At 35.4% G+C, this 18210-nt stretch overlaps 1 protein-coding gene across 1 annotated transcript in view; it reads right to left on the reverse strand.

Annotated features, from left to right (window-relative positions):
- Window positions 1-9190, reverse strand: part of LOC149784394 (coiled-coil domain-containing protein 73-like) — a 100236-nt gene extending 91046 nt beyond the window's left edge. The window contains exon 1 of the mRNA XM_089932449.1: window positions 9113-9190. Within this exon, the coding sequence (XP_089788575.1) occupies window positions 9113-9137 (25 nt within the window). The 5' untranslated portion in view covers window positions 9138-9190. The remainder of the gene's footprint in view (window positions 1-9112) is intronic.
- Window positions 9191-18210: the final 9020 nt, after the last annotated feature.

The raw sequence follows: 18210 nt of genomic DNA on the forward strand, positions 1-18210 counted from the left end.
CAGCTAAACAAAAACTAAACGAAACCACTCACATCAACCTAGATTATAGCATATGCGAACTCAATAGCATATCTAAAACCCTCATTGATAATAAATGGCAGGAATTATGGAACACAAGCACTCAAGGCAGGAAACTAAAAACCATCATTAAAGAAGTATGTAGAAATAGGAAACCACCCAAAACAAAAGGCAGTGAACAAAAATTCATAAATAGAATACTCACGGGCAAAACCAAGCTGGCTAACAGCTTCGGACAGTACATAGGACCACAACCACATAACCCTAACTGCTACCACTGCAGGGTCCCAGAAGACATAGAGCATATTTTTAACAACTGCCATACACTTGAAAAAGAAAGGGCTAAGTTTAAAGTTAAACAGCATAAAATTGGATCCCCTACAACATACCCAGAATTCTTGATGAACACAAACCCCAATATTAATCTAACATTCAAAAATATCATAAGTTTTATACACGAATCCAATCTACTCAAAAAAATCTAAGAAAGTAAATCAAAGACCAGTTAAAAATATAACACTGTTTGGGAATTATGACGGCCGGCTCGGTCTCGTGGGTTCACAGACTGACACAGCCGTTCATAGCCCGAATAATAAAAACCAGTTAAGGACGAATATTACAAAATCACTGTTTGGGAATTATGACGGCCTGCTAGGTCTCGTAGGTTCACAAACTGACACAGCCGTTCATACCCCGAATAATAAAAACCAATTAAGGCCACAAAAAATTAAAGTAGGAAAATAGGAATTAATTAAAACAGGACTCCATAATAACATACAAACAACCATAAAAACAAGTTTTCATTCCAAACCAATAAGATAGGGAATCAAAATAAATAAGGAATTCATGAATAAAAAAAAAAAGAAAACGAAAAAAAATATAAAAAAAAAAAAAAAAAAAAAAATACTCCTAACCGTCTCCTTGTCTCTTAAACAACATCTGGCTGAACTTTTAAATCAAGCTTCCACATATATTTCTACTAACATACTCAGCCAAATCCAGGCAATGTTGGCAGACGACACTGAAGAATTTGAAACTTCCACGCTGGCAGCGGCCCTGGTAGTATCATCATCCAGCGGCGATGAAGCTGATGAACCTGCACCACCTAAACAGAGTGGAAAAAAGGAAGGCTCTGTCTACCGGAATATCGGACTGGGAAAGGCAATTGATGATATCAAAAAAGCGGGCCACTTCGTCAATGCCACAAGACCGGGTGTCCTAATGTGACCTCATCGCTGCCGACCAATCGTGGCGGGAGTCACATACTGCTTGGTTTGACACCTGGGGCATTTCAATCCAACTAAGAAACACGAGTGTGTGGTGTGACTATTCCCACTCATGTCTATTAGCCTTTCAGTTAGGTTGTTAAGGACTAGTTAGTCCTACACCTGAGTGGCTAAATTAAAAAGTACTCTTTGAGTACATAAAAGCCTGGGGGATGAGGCTCCTTTTCCTTCCCCCAGGAGTAATTAAAAATCACGCAGTGCGTGAATAAAAAAGTGGTACATGTTCAGAAGAACGAAAACCACTATAATCCAACTAACTAACTAACTAATCAATTTTATGTTTTTAGGGGGGATGTTTTCCTTCACGTCTGCACTTTTAGTATAAATTGAAACTCGTTCGGCAGTCCGGCTACCCTTGTTGATTGATCAACACCAGAATGAACACCAGACTAGCGAAACTGTTGGAACTTCATGTGCATCTGGAATATGCCAGGCGCCTGTTGAACGAACTGGCCGCGGAAGCCATTGTGGAAGAGGGAAGGATGAGAGAGGAGGAGGAGAGAAGAAACAAAGAAGAGGAGGAGAGAAGATACAAAGAAGAGGCGGAGAGAAGATACAAAGAAGAGGAAGAGGAGAGAAGAAACAAAGAAGAGGAGGAAAAGGAGAGAAGAAATTTCAGAATCCCAGAAACAGAAAATTGGGATTCTGAAGCTATTTATCCCGCCTCTGCTCTCTCCCAAAAAAAAGCAAAAAGCAACTGGAGAACAAGATGTGTATGTGGCGCCAGGCCTGGAAGGTGCCATCATTAACCAGGTGTCCATGAAGTTCCAAAAAAACAGCCCTTTTCAGGGCTACCCAATAATCAAGAAAAGAAATAACCATCAATTTGCCAATGTGTGTAGGTAGAGTAGTGTGAATATAAACACTGACTCTTTTTTTTTATAGTGTGAGTGTAAGTGTTTGTGTTTGTGTTTGTGTTTGTAACTGCTCACGTAAGTTTGTGTGAATAGTAGATTATGGGTTTCTTTATTGTTTCTTAGCGTATGTGGAGAGTATAGTTCGGGTTTTATTATATGAAATGAGAAAGTGGGGATGTTTTCCTTCACGTCCGCGCGTTGTTTGGTCATGATCTAGGTAATATCAATTTTATGTCTTAGGGGGATGTTTTCCTTCACGTCCGCGCTTTTCGTATAAGAACACACAGTATTCGTCGTTCAAATCATTCTACAAAGAATAAAAAAGAAAATGGCTTCGAACCACCTTGACAAAATGCAAAAATTACAAGACGTTTTGGACAATTTAGGAATGATGGAGCAGATGTTAGTGAGACTCAATGAAGACCACTATTCCTATAGTCCCCATCGAGTAAAGATGGAGATCAACAATTTAAGAAAAGTAAAGGACATAATAAGTGGTGTCATGAAAGAGATAAAGGAGGAGAAGGAGGATGAAGAGGAAAGGATAAGGATAAGAGAATGGAATGAAAAAATTGAAAAAGAAGAAGAAAATGAGAAGAGGAAGAAAGAAGAGGAGGAAGAGAAGAAGAAAGAAGAGGAGGAGAAAAAAAAGAAAGAAAAGAAGAGAAAGAGTGTAGGAGAGAAAATAAGAAGTTGGTTGAGAAAAAGAAGAAATTAGAAGCAGAAGAAGAAGAAGAAAAAACCAAAGGCCCTTTTCAGGGCCACCCATATTTCTCGAAAAGAGAATGACTTTCAATTGCCTACCCCTTTTTAAAAAAAAATTTTTTTTAAAAAAAAAAAAAAAAAATAAAAAAAATCCCATATTCAATTTCCCTTGACGCTAGACAGTCCCACGATTTTTCTCCATATTCAATTCCCCTTGACGCTAGAGTGGCCCAGGGTTTTTTCTCCATGTTAAATTCCCCTTGACGCTAGAGTGGCCCACGATTTTTCTCCATGTTAATTTTCCCTTGACGCTAGAGTGGCCCAGGGGGGGGGGTCTGTAATGCTAATTCCCATTGACGCTAGGGTGGCCCACTTCACCACTAACGTATTTAATGTCCGAACAGCTTTCTTAATTGCATGTGATTTTCAATCAACATATGGCGAAAAAAATGAATTCTTTATTAAATTTAAGACGATACCAAACAGTAACTGTTATTGATCATCAAACTTATTGGGATGTTGATGGGAATATTAATACTGACACTTGTACCCTTACTAGATGGGAATATTAACATTGACACTTGTATCCTTACTAGATGGGAACATTAACATTGACACTTGTACCCTTACTAGATGGGAATATTAACATTGACACTTGTACCCTTACTAGACGGGAACATTAACATTGACACGTGTACCCTTACTAGATGGGAATATTAACATTGACATTTGTACCCTTACTAGATGGGAACATTAACATGACACTTGTACCCTTACTAGATGGGAACATTAACATTGACACTTGTACCCTTACTACATGGGAATATTAACATTGACACTTGTACCCTTACTAGATGGGAACATTAACATTGACACTTGTACCCTTACTAGATGGGAATATTAACATTGACACTTGTACCCTTACTAGATGGCAACATTAACACTGACACTTGTACCCTTACTAGATGGGAATATTAACATTGACACTTATACCCCTACTAGATGGGAATATTTTCGTCTTACTGAAGACAATATACAATCAACTGTAAGAAAGTTTAGCACAGCGTATGAAGACAAACATAATGATCTATTCAGATATCTTGAGATTGATATTGACTTCTCTGTCAGAATAGTTCAGCAGAATGTAGGCTAAATTTTTACGACCAGATACAGCCTCTAATATGATAACAAAACAACCACCTTAGTGGGATAAAAAAAATGCCATACAGCAAAATGTAATAAAAGCTACTGATTATGACGCTTTAGATTCTCAAATATTGAAGCTGAGCTTAATTTATATAGAGAGCATAAATCAGTTTTTAGTCAATAATCGCAATTAAGAAAAGATGCACATAAGAATCCAAGATGAATAAATTAACTCAAGCAAGGAGAAACCCACAACAATTTTGGCATGTTTTGAAACGGGAAACACATTATCCTCAACATTAAATGGATGGAATGTATCTCCTTCAAAACTGGTATCAATACTTTAAATCATTACTGAAAAAGCCTGTGTTCAAGTTTGATGACTGACAATATTGTTAGTGAAGAACTATCTCAAAGATTGAAGACTTAATAACTCCTATTACAAATTTTAAAATCATGAGAAGTTTACTTAAAATATAAAACAATCCCTGGACCTAATATGATACCTACTAGTTTTTATAAGTGCATGAATGAAACTATCTCACCATTCCTTAATGCTCTATTCAACAACATCTTTGAATCTGGTTATTTTCATAAACAATGGGAGAAGAGTATTATCTGTCCTATATATAAGTGGTGATAAGAGCGATCCAAACAATTACAGAGGTATTTCTCTTATTGATACTCTATGCAAAGTCTTTACTGATATACTGAATACAAGTATATACAAGTGGGCAAAAGACAATGGTCTGATAGACGAAGCACAAGAAGGGTTTAGGACAAAATACTCCACATACGGCATTATCTTTATTATTCAGGGTTTAACTCAGAAATATATGTCCAAAAGAAAAGGTATATTTTATTGCCTTTTTGTCAAATTTATACAGGCTTTTGATGAAGTACAGCATATGGTCATCAATAATATGCAAGGGCATGAATGGTAAAATAGTAAACATTTTAACAGATTTGTACAGAAATATGAAAAGCTGTGTCTGAAAACATATGGCGCTAAGACAGATGACAAGGTCAGATGAAAGATTATCTCAATGTTGTGCATGGATCTCACTCATTATCAAACTCTCAGAGATCTTAATTATATGAGTAAATGTTCCAAGATTTATCAAAATCAGATCTGAAATATGGGCTCCAGTGTGGATGAAAGCAAATATTGATGGAAGAATGACAGATGAAGGTCCCTAGACAAGGTGTGCCACAACCTGCAAGACAAGTTGCATTCACCAGATTTTGTCTTACACTGCATTCATCTGAATGACAGAATAAGCAATGACTCAAATACACATAATGAGAGCAAAATGATTTGTCAATATGTGCCTCTTCAGACACTTACAATAATACATCCCAACTTCAACATAAATCCATTACAAACTGTATCATCAGTTGTGCTAACAAGATCATGTTTTGCACTGCATTAAGCAGCCAGAAAAGGGCAACAACTCTAACAAAAATCGCAAAGGCAAACTGATCTGTCAATATCTGCATCTTCTGGAGATCACCATATTACTCAGCAACTTTGATAGCAATCCATCATATACATTTGGATCAGCCAAACTAATGAGATTGTGTTCAGTAAGACACATGACAAAATAGAGCCAAAACTCTTAACAAAAACTGCATGAGCAAAGTTAGCTGTCAAACATGCTTTTCCAAGTGATGATAAAGCTATTTACCAAGTTTCATAGTAAGCCATCAAAAATTAATTGCACTAATGAGATTGTGCCTGACCAAAGGACACATGTGAGGATTGGTCCATACTCACAGTATAAAAATCCATGTAATCTATAGGGGTGGAGAGATTGGCTAATATAATCAAACATTATATTCCCTGCTGCTCAACAATAAAAGAGAGTCACAGATGTAAAACAAATGTGTCAATAATTATTTATATCTGTTATTAATTTATAATATAGTCTTATTTAAGTTGTTAGGGTTAATGACATTTAATTTTTTATTCCACAGTTGGCATGTGTTACAGTAAAAGTACATGTACAACATATATAGCATTTCATTCATCATGACTGAATGCCAAGATCAAGTCAACATACTGTATTTTGGTCCAAGTATGCCACACATCATTTAAATGTAGATCATGTCAACACTGCATGACACTAGGAGTGCATGGAGAACATTTGTTCTGTAGAGATGTCATGTATGCCCTAGTTGTTGATTAGCTGAATAATCTGAGGCCAGAACATGCCTGTTAAGTATTTAAGTATTTCACTTTTTAAGAATTTAAATGTTTAGAAATCATTTTAGTCATTCACATTTTGTTGATTTGATGCACACAGAGAGACCATATAAAAGAAAACACTGTATTAGGATTCTTCAGTTCATATGCTAGTTGTGTATGAGTTGTGAGAGGAAATCATTATTTATTTATAATATGTGCATCGACTACCTGAGTGAAAACATTTCTTCTAATGTAGACAATACCTTGAGGATCATGTGAAATTATTCCAAGACTTGAAAATTTAAATAATCCAGTTGGATTAAAAGAAACGTTCAAGGACTTAAGTAATATTCAACTTTCATAGGATTAACATGAAGTAAAAGCTTTTGGATATAGAACTTATTTATCAGTGGTGTTAGCTCCTTAGCACATAAACACATTAGAACCTTAACTCAGAAAACCTCTGTATGGTTTCCAGATTGATGTGAAATTTATAGTACAATTTAAGATAATATTATGGACCTCATAAACTGTAATCTATTTTTAACTCTTTTGCTCTGTTTGATTTTATAATTTAGTGAATTAAACTTATATTTTAGAAAATTTAATACTTAATTGGTTTTACCTTAGTATAAAACCTTAAATGTAACAGAATAAATACTGGATTTATTTTATATTTTTTCCCTCTGTCCTTTAGAGAATAAATCAACATTTTTTAAAAAGGAATTCGCTCTGAACCCACACAGTTGAACGCTTTACGCCCAAACTGGGTTCAGACAGTTTGCGTGCATGCATTCCTGTTTAATTCTCCTTGCAATTGTCTTTTTCAGCTGAAGCACATGTACTATTCAAGCCTAAATACACGTTTCCTTTTAAAAAAATGATGTCTGAATTATGCATTTCATTGTCAGTCAGACATCAGACCCTTTGGACATATCCAGCTAATATGAATCTTGTGGGGAAAAACCCATTTCATAATTTATTAATTAGCAAGATCTTAAATGGATTCAAATGGACAAAGCAAATGTTTGTATTACAGAAATTAAGCTTCTTGATGCACATTTTTTATGCAATTACTATTATGGATAAGAAAAGATTTGACTGATGTGTGCATGTACACAACTATTTACATTTATGTTTCAGATTTTGTATACATAAAATATAAATACTTAACATTTAACAAATGTTTTAAGTACTTGTTTAATAAAGAAAAAATGTTGATGTTTAATATATATTATGATGCTAACTGTGCTAATGAACCACATATATTTGTGCCTGCTTTTATTACCCCCCCCCCCAACCTTCCATTCTTTTGGTGCATGAATCTTCAGTTAAGTGGCTGTTCGGACGTAACATGGTCAGGTTTTATGGACCCATACTCTTGAGTTACAGCAGGGCTATACTGTATATGCACTCTGAAGTAAAGATTTTTTTTGGCGGATCTTTCAAACAATATCTGAAATGGTCACAGGTTGGAATTCAGCCAGTGTATTTGTCAAAAGAACTGATAAATTCAGATTTGTCTCATTACAGGTTTTTTAACCTTAGAAAGCCTGTGCAGTAGAGTATATGCATGACACTAGCCATCATGTACAGTATATGCATGACACTAGCCAGCATGTACAGTATATGCATGACACTAGCCAGAATGTACAATATATGCATGACACTAGCCAGCATGTACAGTATATGCATGACACTAGCCAGCATGTACAGTATATGCATGACACTTGCCAGCATGTACAGTATATGCATGACACTAGCCAGCATGTACAGTATATGCATGACACTAGCCAGCATGTACAATATATGCATGACACTAGCCAGCATGTACAGTATATGCATGACACTAGCCAGCATGTGCAGCAAATCCCTTAAGTTAGTGCTGCTAACACACAACAGGAAAGGCCTGTCAAAAACCAAATGAGAATGAAATGATAAACAAATTACATGAAATCTATCTTTAACACAGCCCTGCCCAATATGGAAAACCATTATTTAATATGGAAATGCTGCATGCGCTTCAGGAGAAGAAGTCTTAAACTTGTTACAAATTATAGCAATAGACTTAGGGGAAGAGTCTTTCTTCTGTCAATCAAACAAGTCTTCAAAGACATTCAGGAAACTCTGAATATCAGAAAAGTCCTTTCCATTCTTGCTGCTTGGAGTACTGATATTACCATAACAGCAAGAAACAATATATATAAGATAACGTATATATAAGATAACGTATATATAAGATAACCTATATACAAGGTAATGTATATACAAGATATTGTATATATAAGATAATATGACAGTGGCAAAACCTGAAAATGAAACCCTCTGAAGAAATAATTTTGTTGCATATTCTTTCTTTTGCTTTTAAAATGGATTAAAATGCATATGTGTCATCAAACTTGGGCAAAATCTGAAATATCAGGAAACGTGAAAATGTAGTGGGACAAAATAATGTTATGGAACCACTTTTCCTGGACAAGTCGGTAAAAAAATTGATCAGCCCTGTGTATATTTTTTGACAACTTTAATTATCAGTATATGATTTTACAGTACAAACAAAGATAAAAGAAAAACATAAGTTGTTTATTTGTAAAATCATAATTATGTCATTTATTTCAAACACCCAGCACTTTATTTGACTTTAAAAAAAATTACTTTAAGTGTTTTATTATGTTATCATACTTTGGGGCAAGCTCAAATCTCCAAAAGACAAGTGCCCTGGATATACATTTAAAGAGCCCTTTTTGAAAGATAATCATCTTGAACTTCCAGGTTATGGGCAAAATAAACTTTGAATCAAATGGTGGCTTACTTGTGAGATTGATTAGTCAGTCTAATCTGTTTAAATAGATGAAAATAATGAAACTCTAACACTGGAATCCAATAGCTGGCTTTTATCAAATTTAACATACCTTCCACTTTGCTTTCCATGTCCATACAATTTGGAAATAAATGCTACCAATTATTAGAACTTCTAATCTCTTATCCTGAAAAAAGAAAAGGGAAAGAGAGTTAATTAACATTTGTATATGAAAATATATTCAAATCTGATAATTGTAAATCTTTTGTTTTGCACTTCCACTGTGAAACAAAATGCAATGCAATCATAGAATACAAAGTACAGGATGGAGATATTGTAGGCTATTTGGCAGCCTTTAACATTTTCACTATCTTTAAGTGGCCCCACTATAATGGACAGACAAGTGCCCAGCCAAGCTAGGCTTAGTGAAAATTTACCCTGCAGTTTATCTGGCCATGGTACCTGCCAAAATTTCCCTATCTGTCGATTGCTAGTATTGTCCTTGAACTCCTACACCATTAAAGACAGATATAGTCCTGTTGGTATAAATTGTGCCAAAACGTTTGGAATTTTTAACTTATTCCTGGACAGGAGCTAGGGACAATTTTTATATAAATTTCAAACAATTAATGAGTTGTCTCTCATATCTGAGGAATGATGTGATCAATAAACTAAGTCTTAATACACGAGATACTAAGTGGACCACGTGAATCTTTCCCCAACCATCCACACATCCCCACCCAGACCAAACTTAATCCTGGATCATAAAACTCTATAGATCCCTACCCTATAACCAAGAGAAATATACGCATGTATCTGCTGTCACTGACCATGTGGTCCATCCTTACCAACATGGACTTGGCCCCTGTGTTATATCTTGGAAACTATTGAGATCCCAACTCTTGGCCCATATATGCACTTACTGGACACAAAAAGATAAATACACATATCCAACTGAAATTTGCCCTGGGACAGTCTTTACCCTTGGGAACCTACCTACCCAAAAGGCTGAAACCTTGGTTTGGAGGTCAAAACAGGGAAACATGGGGATATGTGTTTTACAAACACAGAATTATACTGTAAAGCTCAATCAGCTGGAAATGATAAAATTCCTTCATAAACCTTCAATTACTAATTACAATTACAGTATCATAATGTCTCACTACATGTCATTTAAAATCTACTTCAAATAAATTTTCATGCAGAACAGAAAAGCTAGGTTATTTTGTATGTAGAGACTTTTGTCATTACACCATGTATTTTGGTTATCTGACTTCAAATAAACACCGCAAATATGACACACTTTATTATATTCTAATTGCTAGTACAGAACCTCTCTTGAAATACCAACCCTTCTGCAAAAAAATAATGGTCTCTCAATACAGGTGGTCTCAGGACAGGTAATAAAACTATATAACCAATAAATCTGTGCAAGGATAACCTGGTCTCTCAAGACAGGTGGTCTTTCACAGCAGTCGTCTCACAATACAGGTTTTACTGTAGTACACAGTAACATTATTGTAACAGACTTTACAAATTTTATAAAAGTCAGTTTGCCCAGGGCAATCTGACAGGAAAACTGAACTTGCTCATGGGAAATTTCTGAGTGTGACCCAAAATATGACAACATAATATCACAAGTCAAATAAACCAAACAAAGGTAAAATAAAATGTGTTGTTTTAAGGAAATCATGTTATATGTATTTTTCAAATAAAGAACTCTTTTGTTTGCATATTAAAATTACATGCCAATAATCAAAATTATCAAAAAAGATAAACATAAACAGTAACTGTTGATGAAAAAAGAAAGACTCAGAATGAAGGTATAGTCATTTAAGTTTGTTATTGCAGTCGGAATAAGTGAGATTTGAGAGCACTCTTGAATGTGATCACTGTATTTTTGTGTCTAAGTTCAGTGGGCAATTCATTCCACGTTGCTGAGCCCTGATATGCAAAAGAACACTGTCCATATGACTTTGTTTGCACAGTGGGAATAATGAGTATATGATTGTCAGAAGAGAAGAGTAAGTATCACTTATTTCGACTGCAATAACAAACTTAAAGACCTAATAATGTTTCCTACCTTAAATATTTTCAGCATGTTTTTAATGTTTTCTAATTTCATCGTGTTTGTTTTTGTAATCATATCATTGTATATGTTTTTTTATCTTATAGGTGTTGTCTAATGTTGTAAAGCGCTTGGAGCTTCTAAAGATTAGGCGTTATGCAAAGTCCTCATTATTATTATTATTATTATTATTATATGAGGTTCCAAACCTAAATCCATTGACAATTAATCAAATACAGCATGATACTTGGTAACGAACATATCACAGATTATACCTGTTGATCTATTCATGAACCTTCTACAATTTAAGTTTCAAACACTGATTATATCTGTGGAGATACAAGATCATCAGTTATTATTTGTTAAAATTCTGTTTTGATTGCCAATTTGTGTGTGTGTACAATTTGGATTTTTAATGTAGCTTTAACAATTTTTCAGTCATATTGCTATGATGTCTGCAGTGTCGCAGTTTATAGTGCTGCCAAGCACTGAGGCATCATGCCACAGACATGCAGCATGATGTCCCACCCAGTCACATTGTCCTGACACCAGGCCAACCAGTCCTAACACTAACCTCTTAATGCTGAGCGCCAAGCGAGGCAGCTGTTAGTACCATTTTTGTAAGTCTTTGGTATGACTTGGCCAGGGATCGAACACACGACCTTCCGCATCCAAGGTGGACGCTCTAACCACAAAGCCACCTAAGCGGTATAGGACAACATAATTTTGTCATGTCCGTGCTGAACTTTATGTGATGAGTGTGTGTGTTTTAATGTAGCTTTAATAATATGAGTTATATTGCTATGATGTCTACAGTGTGGCAGTTTTTAGTGATGTCTAGAACTGGGGCATCATTCTAAATACTAATAGGGGGATCCCAAGCAGCCAAGTGGTCTAAAGCACTCTCCGTTACGAATTACTGCCATCTCACCTCTGTCTGCGTGGGTTCGAGTCTCGGATTCAGCCAATGTGGGTATGTGAGAAAGCTTGCCAGTAGCTTCTCATGGTGGGTGGTTCTTTCCGGGGTTTTCCCGGGTTCTTCATCCACCATTAATACTGGCCACCATGTATAGCCTATCGTGTGCTGAAAAATGGCATTAAACCCTACAACAACAACAACAACAACATACTAATAGAATCTATCTTGGGAACTGGACCGAGACAAGGAAATCACAGTCAAGGGTTATATTATCTGTCTTCAAACAAGCCTATGCATTCTCACCCATCTGTTTCCAACTAAATAAAAAGAACCTGCACCCTTGCAATTTAGTTAGCAGTATTCATCAGGTACTATTATTGCTTCTCACTCTATATAAAGGTCACCAGGTTTTGTAATCTTTCATGATAATTTGAATAATTATCTAATTGGGGACTAGCTACATATGCTGCTCTTAAAAAAGGAAGGAAAAAAATTAAGAAAAAAGTTATAACTGTTATGTGTTGTAAGTATTATACAGTGGGCATCTCAAGCCACATGCTTTGTTTAAGTATTACACAATGGGCATCTCAAGCCACACACTTTTGTTTAAGTATTACACAATGGGCATCTCAAGCCACACGCTTTTGTTTAAGTATTACACAATGGGCATCTCAAGCCACACACTTTTGTTTAAGTATTACACAATGGGCATCTCAAGCCACATGTTTTTTACTACGCATTAAGATGAATATGTTAATGAGGATAATGGGGTGATCATTCAGCCCTTAGTATACAACTTCTATGCATGAGAAAATGGAAACTTAAAATCATTTAAAATTATTACTATATTATCACATTTAATCAATGCATGCCATATGAAATTGAAAATAAATAATTTATATCCTTTATATGGTAAAGTTTTAACTTTCATCCATTCTTGGTTGGTGTGCTTGTGTTGTTTTTTATTTTTAACGTAGCTTTAACTATTTTTCAGTCCTATCGCTATGATGTCTGCAGTGTGATAGTTTATAGTGATGTCTAGCACTGGGGCATCATGCCGCAGACATGTAGCATCATGTCCTGCCCAGTCACATTATCCTGACACCAGACTGAACAGTCACAACACTAACCTCTTATCGCTGAGCACCAAGCAAGGCAGCTGACAATACTATTGTCATAAGTCTTTGGTATGACGCAGCAGGATTAGAGAAGGTCCGTTCCCATGGATTTAGTCATATAGAAGTCTTAAACATTTGCTGGTTGACAAACAGGGTACAGTTCTAACAAAGTGTGTAGTGACATCAGGAAATTTCTAATTCATGATTTCGTTGGAAATTTATATTTTCTGTCCTGGAAATATGGCAAGTGTTGCTATCACTAGTGCAATGATATGCTACATGGAAATCTTTTTGTGGAATAGCACAAATGAATGAACCACTCTGGTTGGTAAGTGCAGGAGTTTTCATTTGCAATCACATTATTATATTTGATTCAACTGAGGAATTTGTGGGCATTTGACAAAGTTATAGGAAACCAGTTTGACATAACGCATTTCTGGTTTTTGCTAACTTTGCAGTATCACTTATATTCGTTTTTGTGTGGCCAGTGATGTGTATTGCCCATGTGTCTGGAGCTCTATCAAATGGCTCAACTCTCTCTGTCTCTGTCAAAATGTTTTCTATAGTGTTATAAAAGTTGGAGAGACCTTAAGATGCTTAACAAGTGAATTTCATTTTGTTACATATCTGTTACATTTTATAACATTTCCATCACGCACATCAGAAGTCAGCAAGAGTTTCTTTTTAAAAGTAGTTCTGAGCACATGGACACCATGACTGAGATGACAGGTCTGAGATAACCAAACTGAGATAGAAAAAGTAAGGTTAGCAAAACAGGTAGATTTCTTTTGTCGCATGCGTGAGAAATGTGTCATCATGTCCCACCCAGTCACATCATCTGATACCAGGCTGACCAGTCTTAACCCTAACCTCTTAATGCCAAATGCTGCCAAGTAAGGTAGCTGTTAGTACCATTTATATAATTCTTTGGCATGACTCGGCTGGGGTTCAAACCCATGACATCTCACATCCAAGGCAGATGCTCTAACCATTTAGGCCACCGGAGCATTTTGTATGATAAGTAAGATGTCAGATTCATTGATCATTGATCTGCAATATAAATGATCATCTCATTCACATATCTGTGTCAAGTGTTTTCAGCTTCATCATGTTAAAATTACTAAAGTTAAATAGAATACAAACGAGGAATGGAAAATTTCCTAGTATATCCACTCTGAGTGACTATTTGGGAAACTACAGCATTAAAATAAGGATCAATCTGAAACTATTTCAATATAAGTTATACATAACAGAGGAAAGGGACCATCCATGCACACTGAAGACCAAACTTATTCTCAAAACTGGCTAACTTAAACGTGCTCCTGCAGTCAATTTGTCCCATTGTTGCTTGATACTTAACTGTAATTATGTGCTTTATTTTAGCAGTAACAGAGAAATAAACTCAACTGTACAGAATTTAATCATGTAACTGTTCACCTATTAATATGCAAAAAAGTATATTTGGGGAAAGACCCAGGTATTCAAAGTATAATGTGTTGAGACTTGGTTGACATCACACAATTCAACTTCTAATTCTGAATTTGCAGCTGTAAATATAAAATCATGAGAATATTGTAACATCCTATGGATGCAAAGTCAAGGAATCCTTTACAGGCTAAATTCATTGTTTCAAGAAGCTGCTAAGGATGAAAAGATCACAGGAATATAGACCCATAATATAAGGGATTGAAAGTGTAAGGTGGGGAGGGTTCCACATGTTACAGTCCAAAATGTCCTATATTTCAGGTACTAAATATTCAAATTAAATTTTTAATCCTGAAAATGCACTAATATTTATATAACTTTCCCATGGCTGAATATTTAGACGAATGAATCCTACCTATATTGTTCCTTCATATACTGTTGAAAAATTACCAGAAGCTGCTGTGAGGTTCTGAGAGAGAACCTATCATTTATCATTGCATCAAGAAAGGTGGCATAACTCAGCAAGAATTAATCAAAGTAAATCAAAACCTTCAGGTTATGTTACCCAATGACAAAACAACCATCCGAAATTAGTCTTTGAGTGAATTTCTTACATTTAAAACAAATGCAAACAATTAATGTAGTTTGGTCTAAAAGCATTTCCAAAAAGTTTCCATTAGGATGAATCTAATAACCTTTTATGCAAAAAATGCATAATTATTTTTCTTCTTGCACTCTCATATAGGCCAAACATAAGTTTATATATAAAGGCATGCTGGTTTTACATATAACAACTTCTTTTGTACATAATGAAGATGATGTGAGGCCATACCTCTGAATAGTAGACATTGTATCCTGTTTGGCCCCACAATTTTTTTATTTAATTCTGATGCTTTGGTCCAAAAACTTGATTATTCAGCATGATTCACCTTGCTAAGTGGACAATCTATACCTAACGTGCAGAGTAAGTTCCATGTCATATGTATAATATAAAGGAGAGAATGGGCATATGGTATCATGGACAAAGACTAACACGTACGATGCAATATATCATCTCTCCTCTTGTTTTGATGCAGTATCATAATCTCCCAGTTCTTAAGAAGTCATACCTCATTGTCATCATAAGAACAAAAACATTTGTTTACAACGATCAACACCAAGTCAAACTGACAGAAAAATTTGTCAAAAGTCCTATCAATATAGGCTGTGAATTGAAACAAAGATACATGCAGAAAAAATCCAGTTGGCTAATTCTGTTTTCCAATCTGCAAGTCCTCTCATACAAAACGTTAATAACTATACTCACTGGGTAAATCAACTTCACATCACAACACAGCCACATGGCTGTCCCCAAGAATTTGGGTGGGGTGACATGCAACACAAACTTTATTTTTATAAGAGCATTATGCACACTAATGACATGCAATACACACTTTATTTTTATAAGAGCATTACGCACACTAATGACATGCAATACACTTTTTTATAAGAACATTATGCATTATGCACACTAATGACATGCAACACAAACTTTCCGACATGCTCTTCTGGCTGAAAACATGCCAACAAGAGAATGATGAAATATATCATTTGAGATGCATACTTTGCCAATATAACTATTGTTTTACATGAATGATATATCACAATAAAAAGAAAATATTTCAGAAAATGTGAAAGCATGTGTTTATATGTGCCAAACCGATGGGTCTATGATACCTGTGTCTGCGCGGTCTACGTAGTTTATTTTTATTATTGTTCTTTTGCTTTATTTGTTAGGCTGGTTGTGGTGGGGATGGGGTGTTGTCTTAAAACGTAAAATGCGTTCAGGTCATAAAATGACAAGCATCCCTGCATCAACTATAGCAGAGTAGGTTTCAAACTGCAAGCATAAGAAATGAAGAACGATCACAATTCTGCAACTTCTAAATACCGTAAAAATAGCACGAGACCTTCCACCCTCACCCTAATGTTAGACCCCACCATCCGCTACCAGACCCCCACCACCCCGTTAGGACCCGATATCTTGTGGTAAAAATTTTAAAAAAACTGCGTAAACTGCATATTTTTAACAGTCTATTAGTCACAATAACTATCCGTAAAATGGGTGGATGCAAAAGACCTCACACTTGCTTGTTTACGTTCCCGCCGCTACACTCTTTGCAATGGGTTATCTCCCATTACAGCTCGGAACTGTCACCACCAACCAGAAGAAGTCGAACGTAGTTCGCATCTTCTAAATCAATCGTTATGGTCAACAGTCGCAGTATCCTTTGCCTTTTGCTCGAAGTCGAGAACGAAAAGATTTGACGGAAATGGCAGTGTTGTACCGATTGCAAATCCTGAATATATGCTGGGAGCATTCCGTGTTCATTGGCTACAGTAAAAAATATGGTTTGGCTTGGTTTTGTGGTGTGTAATGTCATTTTTCAGCCTATAATAGGCTGTGTATTGTGGCCAGTATTTCTGGTCGAGGAAGCATCACCTACCCACGGGAAGCTACTGGCAAGCTTTCCCACATGCCCAAGCTGGTGGAGCCGAGGCTCGAACTCAGGCGGACGAAGAAATCATGTATGTGATGCCTCAGTAAATTGCAATGTCAAACCATTTTTTGTTGTTGTGTTAATATTAATAACAATAGCATATATTATATGCCAACGGAAAGGTCTGTTTGAGATAAACACAATCATGCAGATTTCATTTTCATTGCTTAAAGCTATGAAAAGTTATAGAGAATGAACATACCTACCGTCATGCAAACGGTCTGTGAAAAATGTCATAATACTGAGACTTGTTTCATTCATGTTTATTTGCATAACGAGAAACCTACTTGCCTTATATAATGATTTCTAGGCAATTCTGTCTATAATCACCCACAAGTTTATATATATATATATATATATATGTGTGTGTGTGTGTGTGTGTGTGTGTGTGTGTGTATACGACCTCATTAGTTTATGATTCATATTATCGTATGTTAAACCACGATGGTATTCTGGAACCAAATAATAAAATGTATGAATGAGAGAAACGAGAAATAAACAATCATTACATGCAAATAATGAATAATTAAAGTCCTATCCGTTTAAAGAATACTAATTCGAACATAAAACTTCTTTGAATACTACTATCACAGCATGTTATTATTTAAACTATTTAACACAATTTTGAAAATAATAATTATTAACTGATACTTTGTTAAACTGGTAATCAATTAATTGCAATCAAAGACCTCTACACATATAAAGGTGTATATACAATGTGTGGTTTTGATTTTTTCCCCTCCATATTATGATTCCTATGAGTTGGATATGAATATTCACACAGGATAACACTAGCAGTCTTTCAGTCTAAATGACATTGACATTGCTATGACTGGCCGGACCATTATGTTCTTTTTAAAACACACAGAAAGATAACTTATATGTTTTTCATTTGAAAACTGTTTTCTTTTTCTTAAAATTAGGACTGGGCTAAAATAAAATAAAATATTAAGATTAATTTGATCAGAAACTTCCATGTTTTTTGTTGCTGACCCTAACACTTTTTCCCCAAGGGTAAAAAAAAATGATTTAAAAGATCACGAAATTAATGTATGCATCTAAAGGCCAGTGCCTCTTTACACTCGGTCGGGGGAGGGGGAATAGTCCAGTTCTTTCCCATTTGTTTTTAAACTTCATTTC

This window comes from Sinohyriopsis cumingii, chromosome 14 (genome assembly GCF_028554795.1).
Source record: "Sinohyriopsis cumingii isolate HCF-2022 chromosome 14, ASM2855479v2, whole genome shotgun sequence".
Classification (NCBI taxonomy): domain Eukaryota; kingdom Metazoa; phylum Mollusca; class Bivalvia; order Unionida; family Unionidae; genus Sinohyriopsis; species Sinohyriopsis cumingii.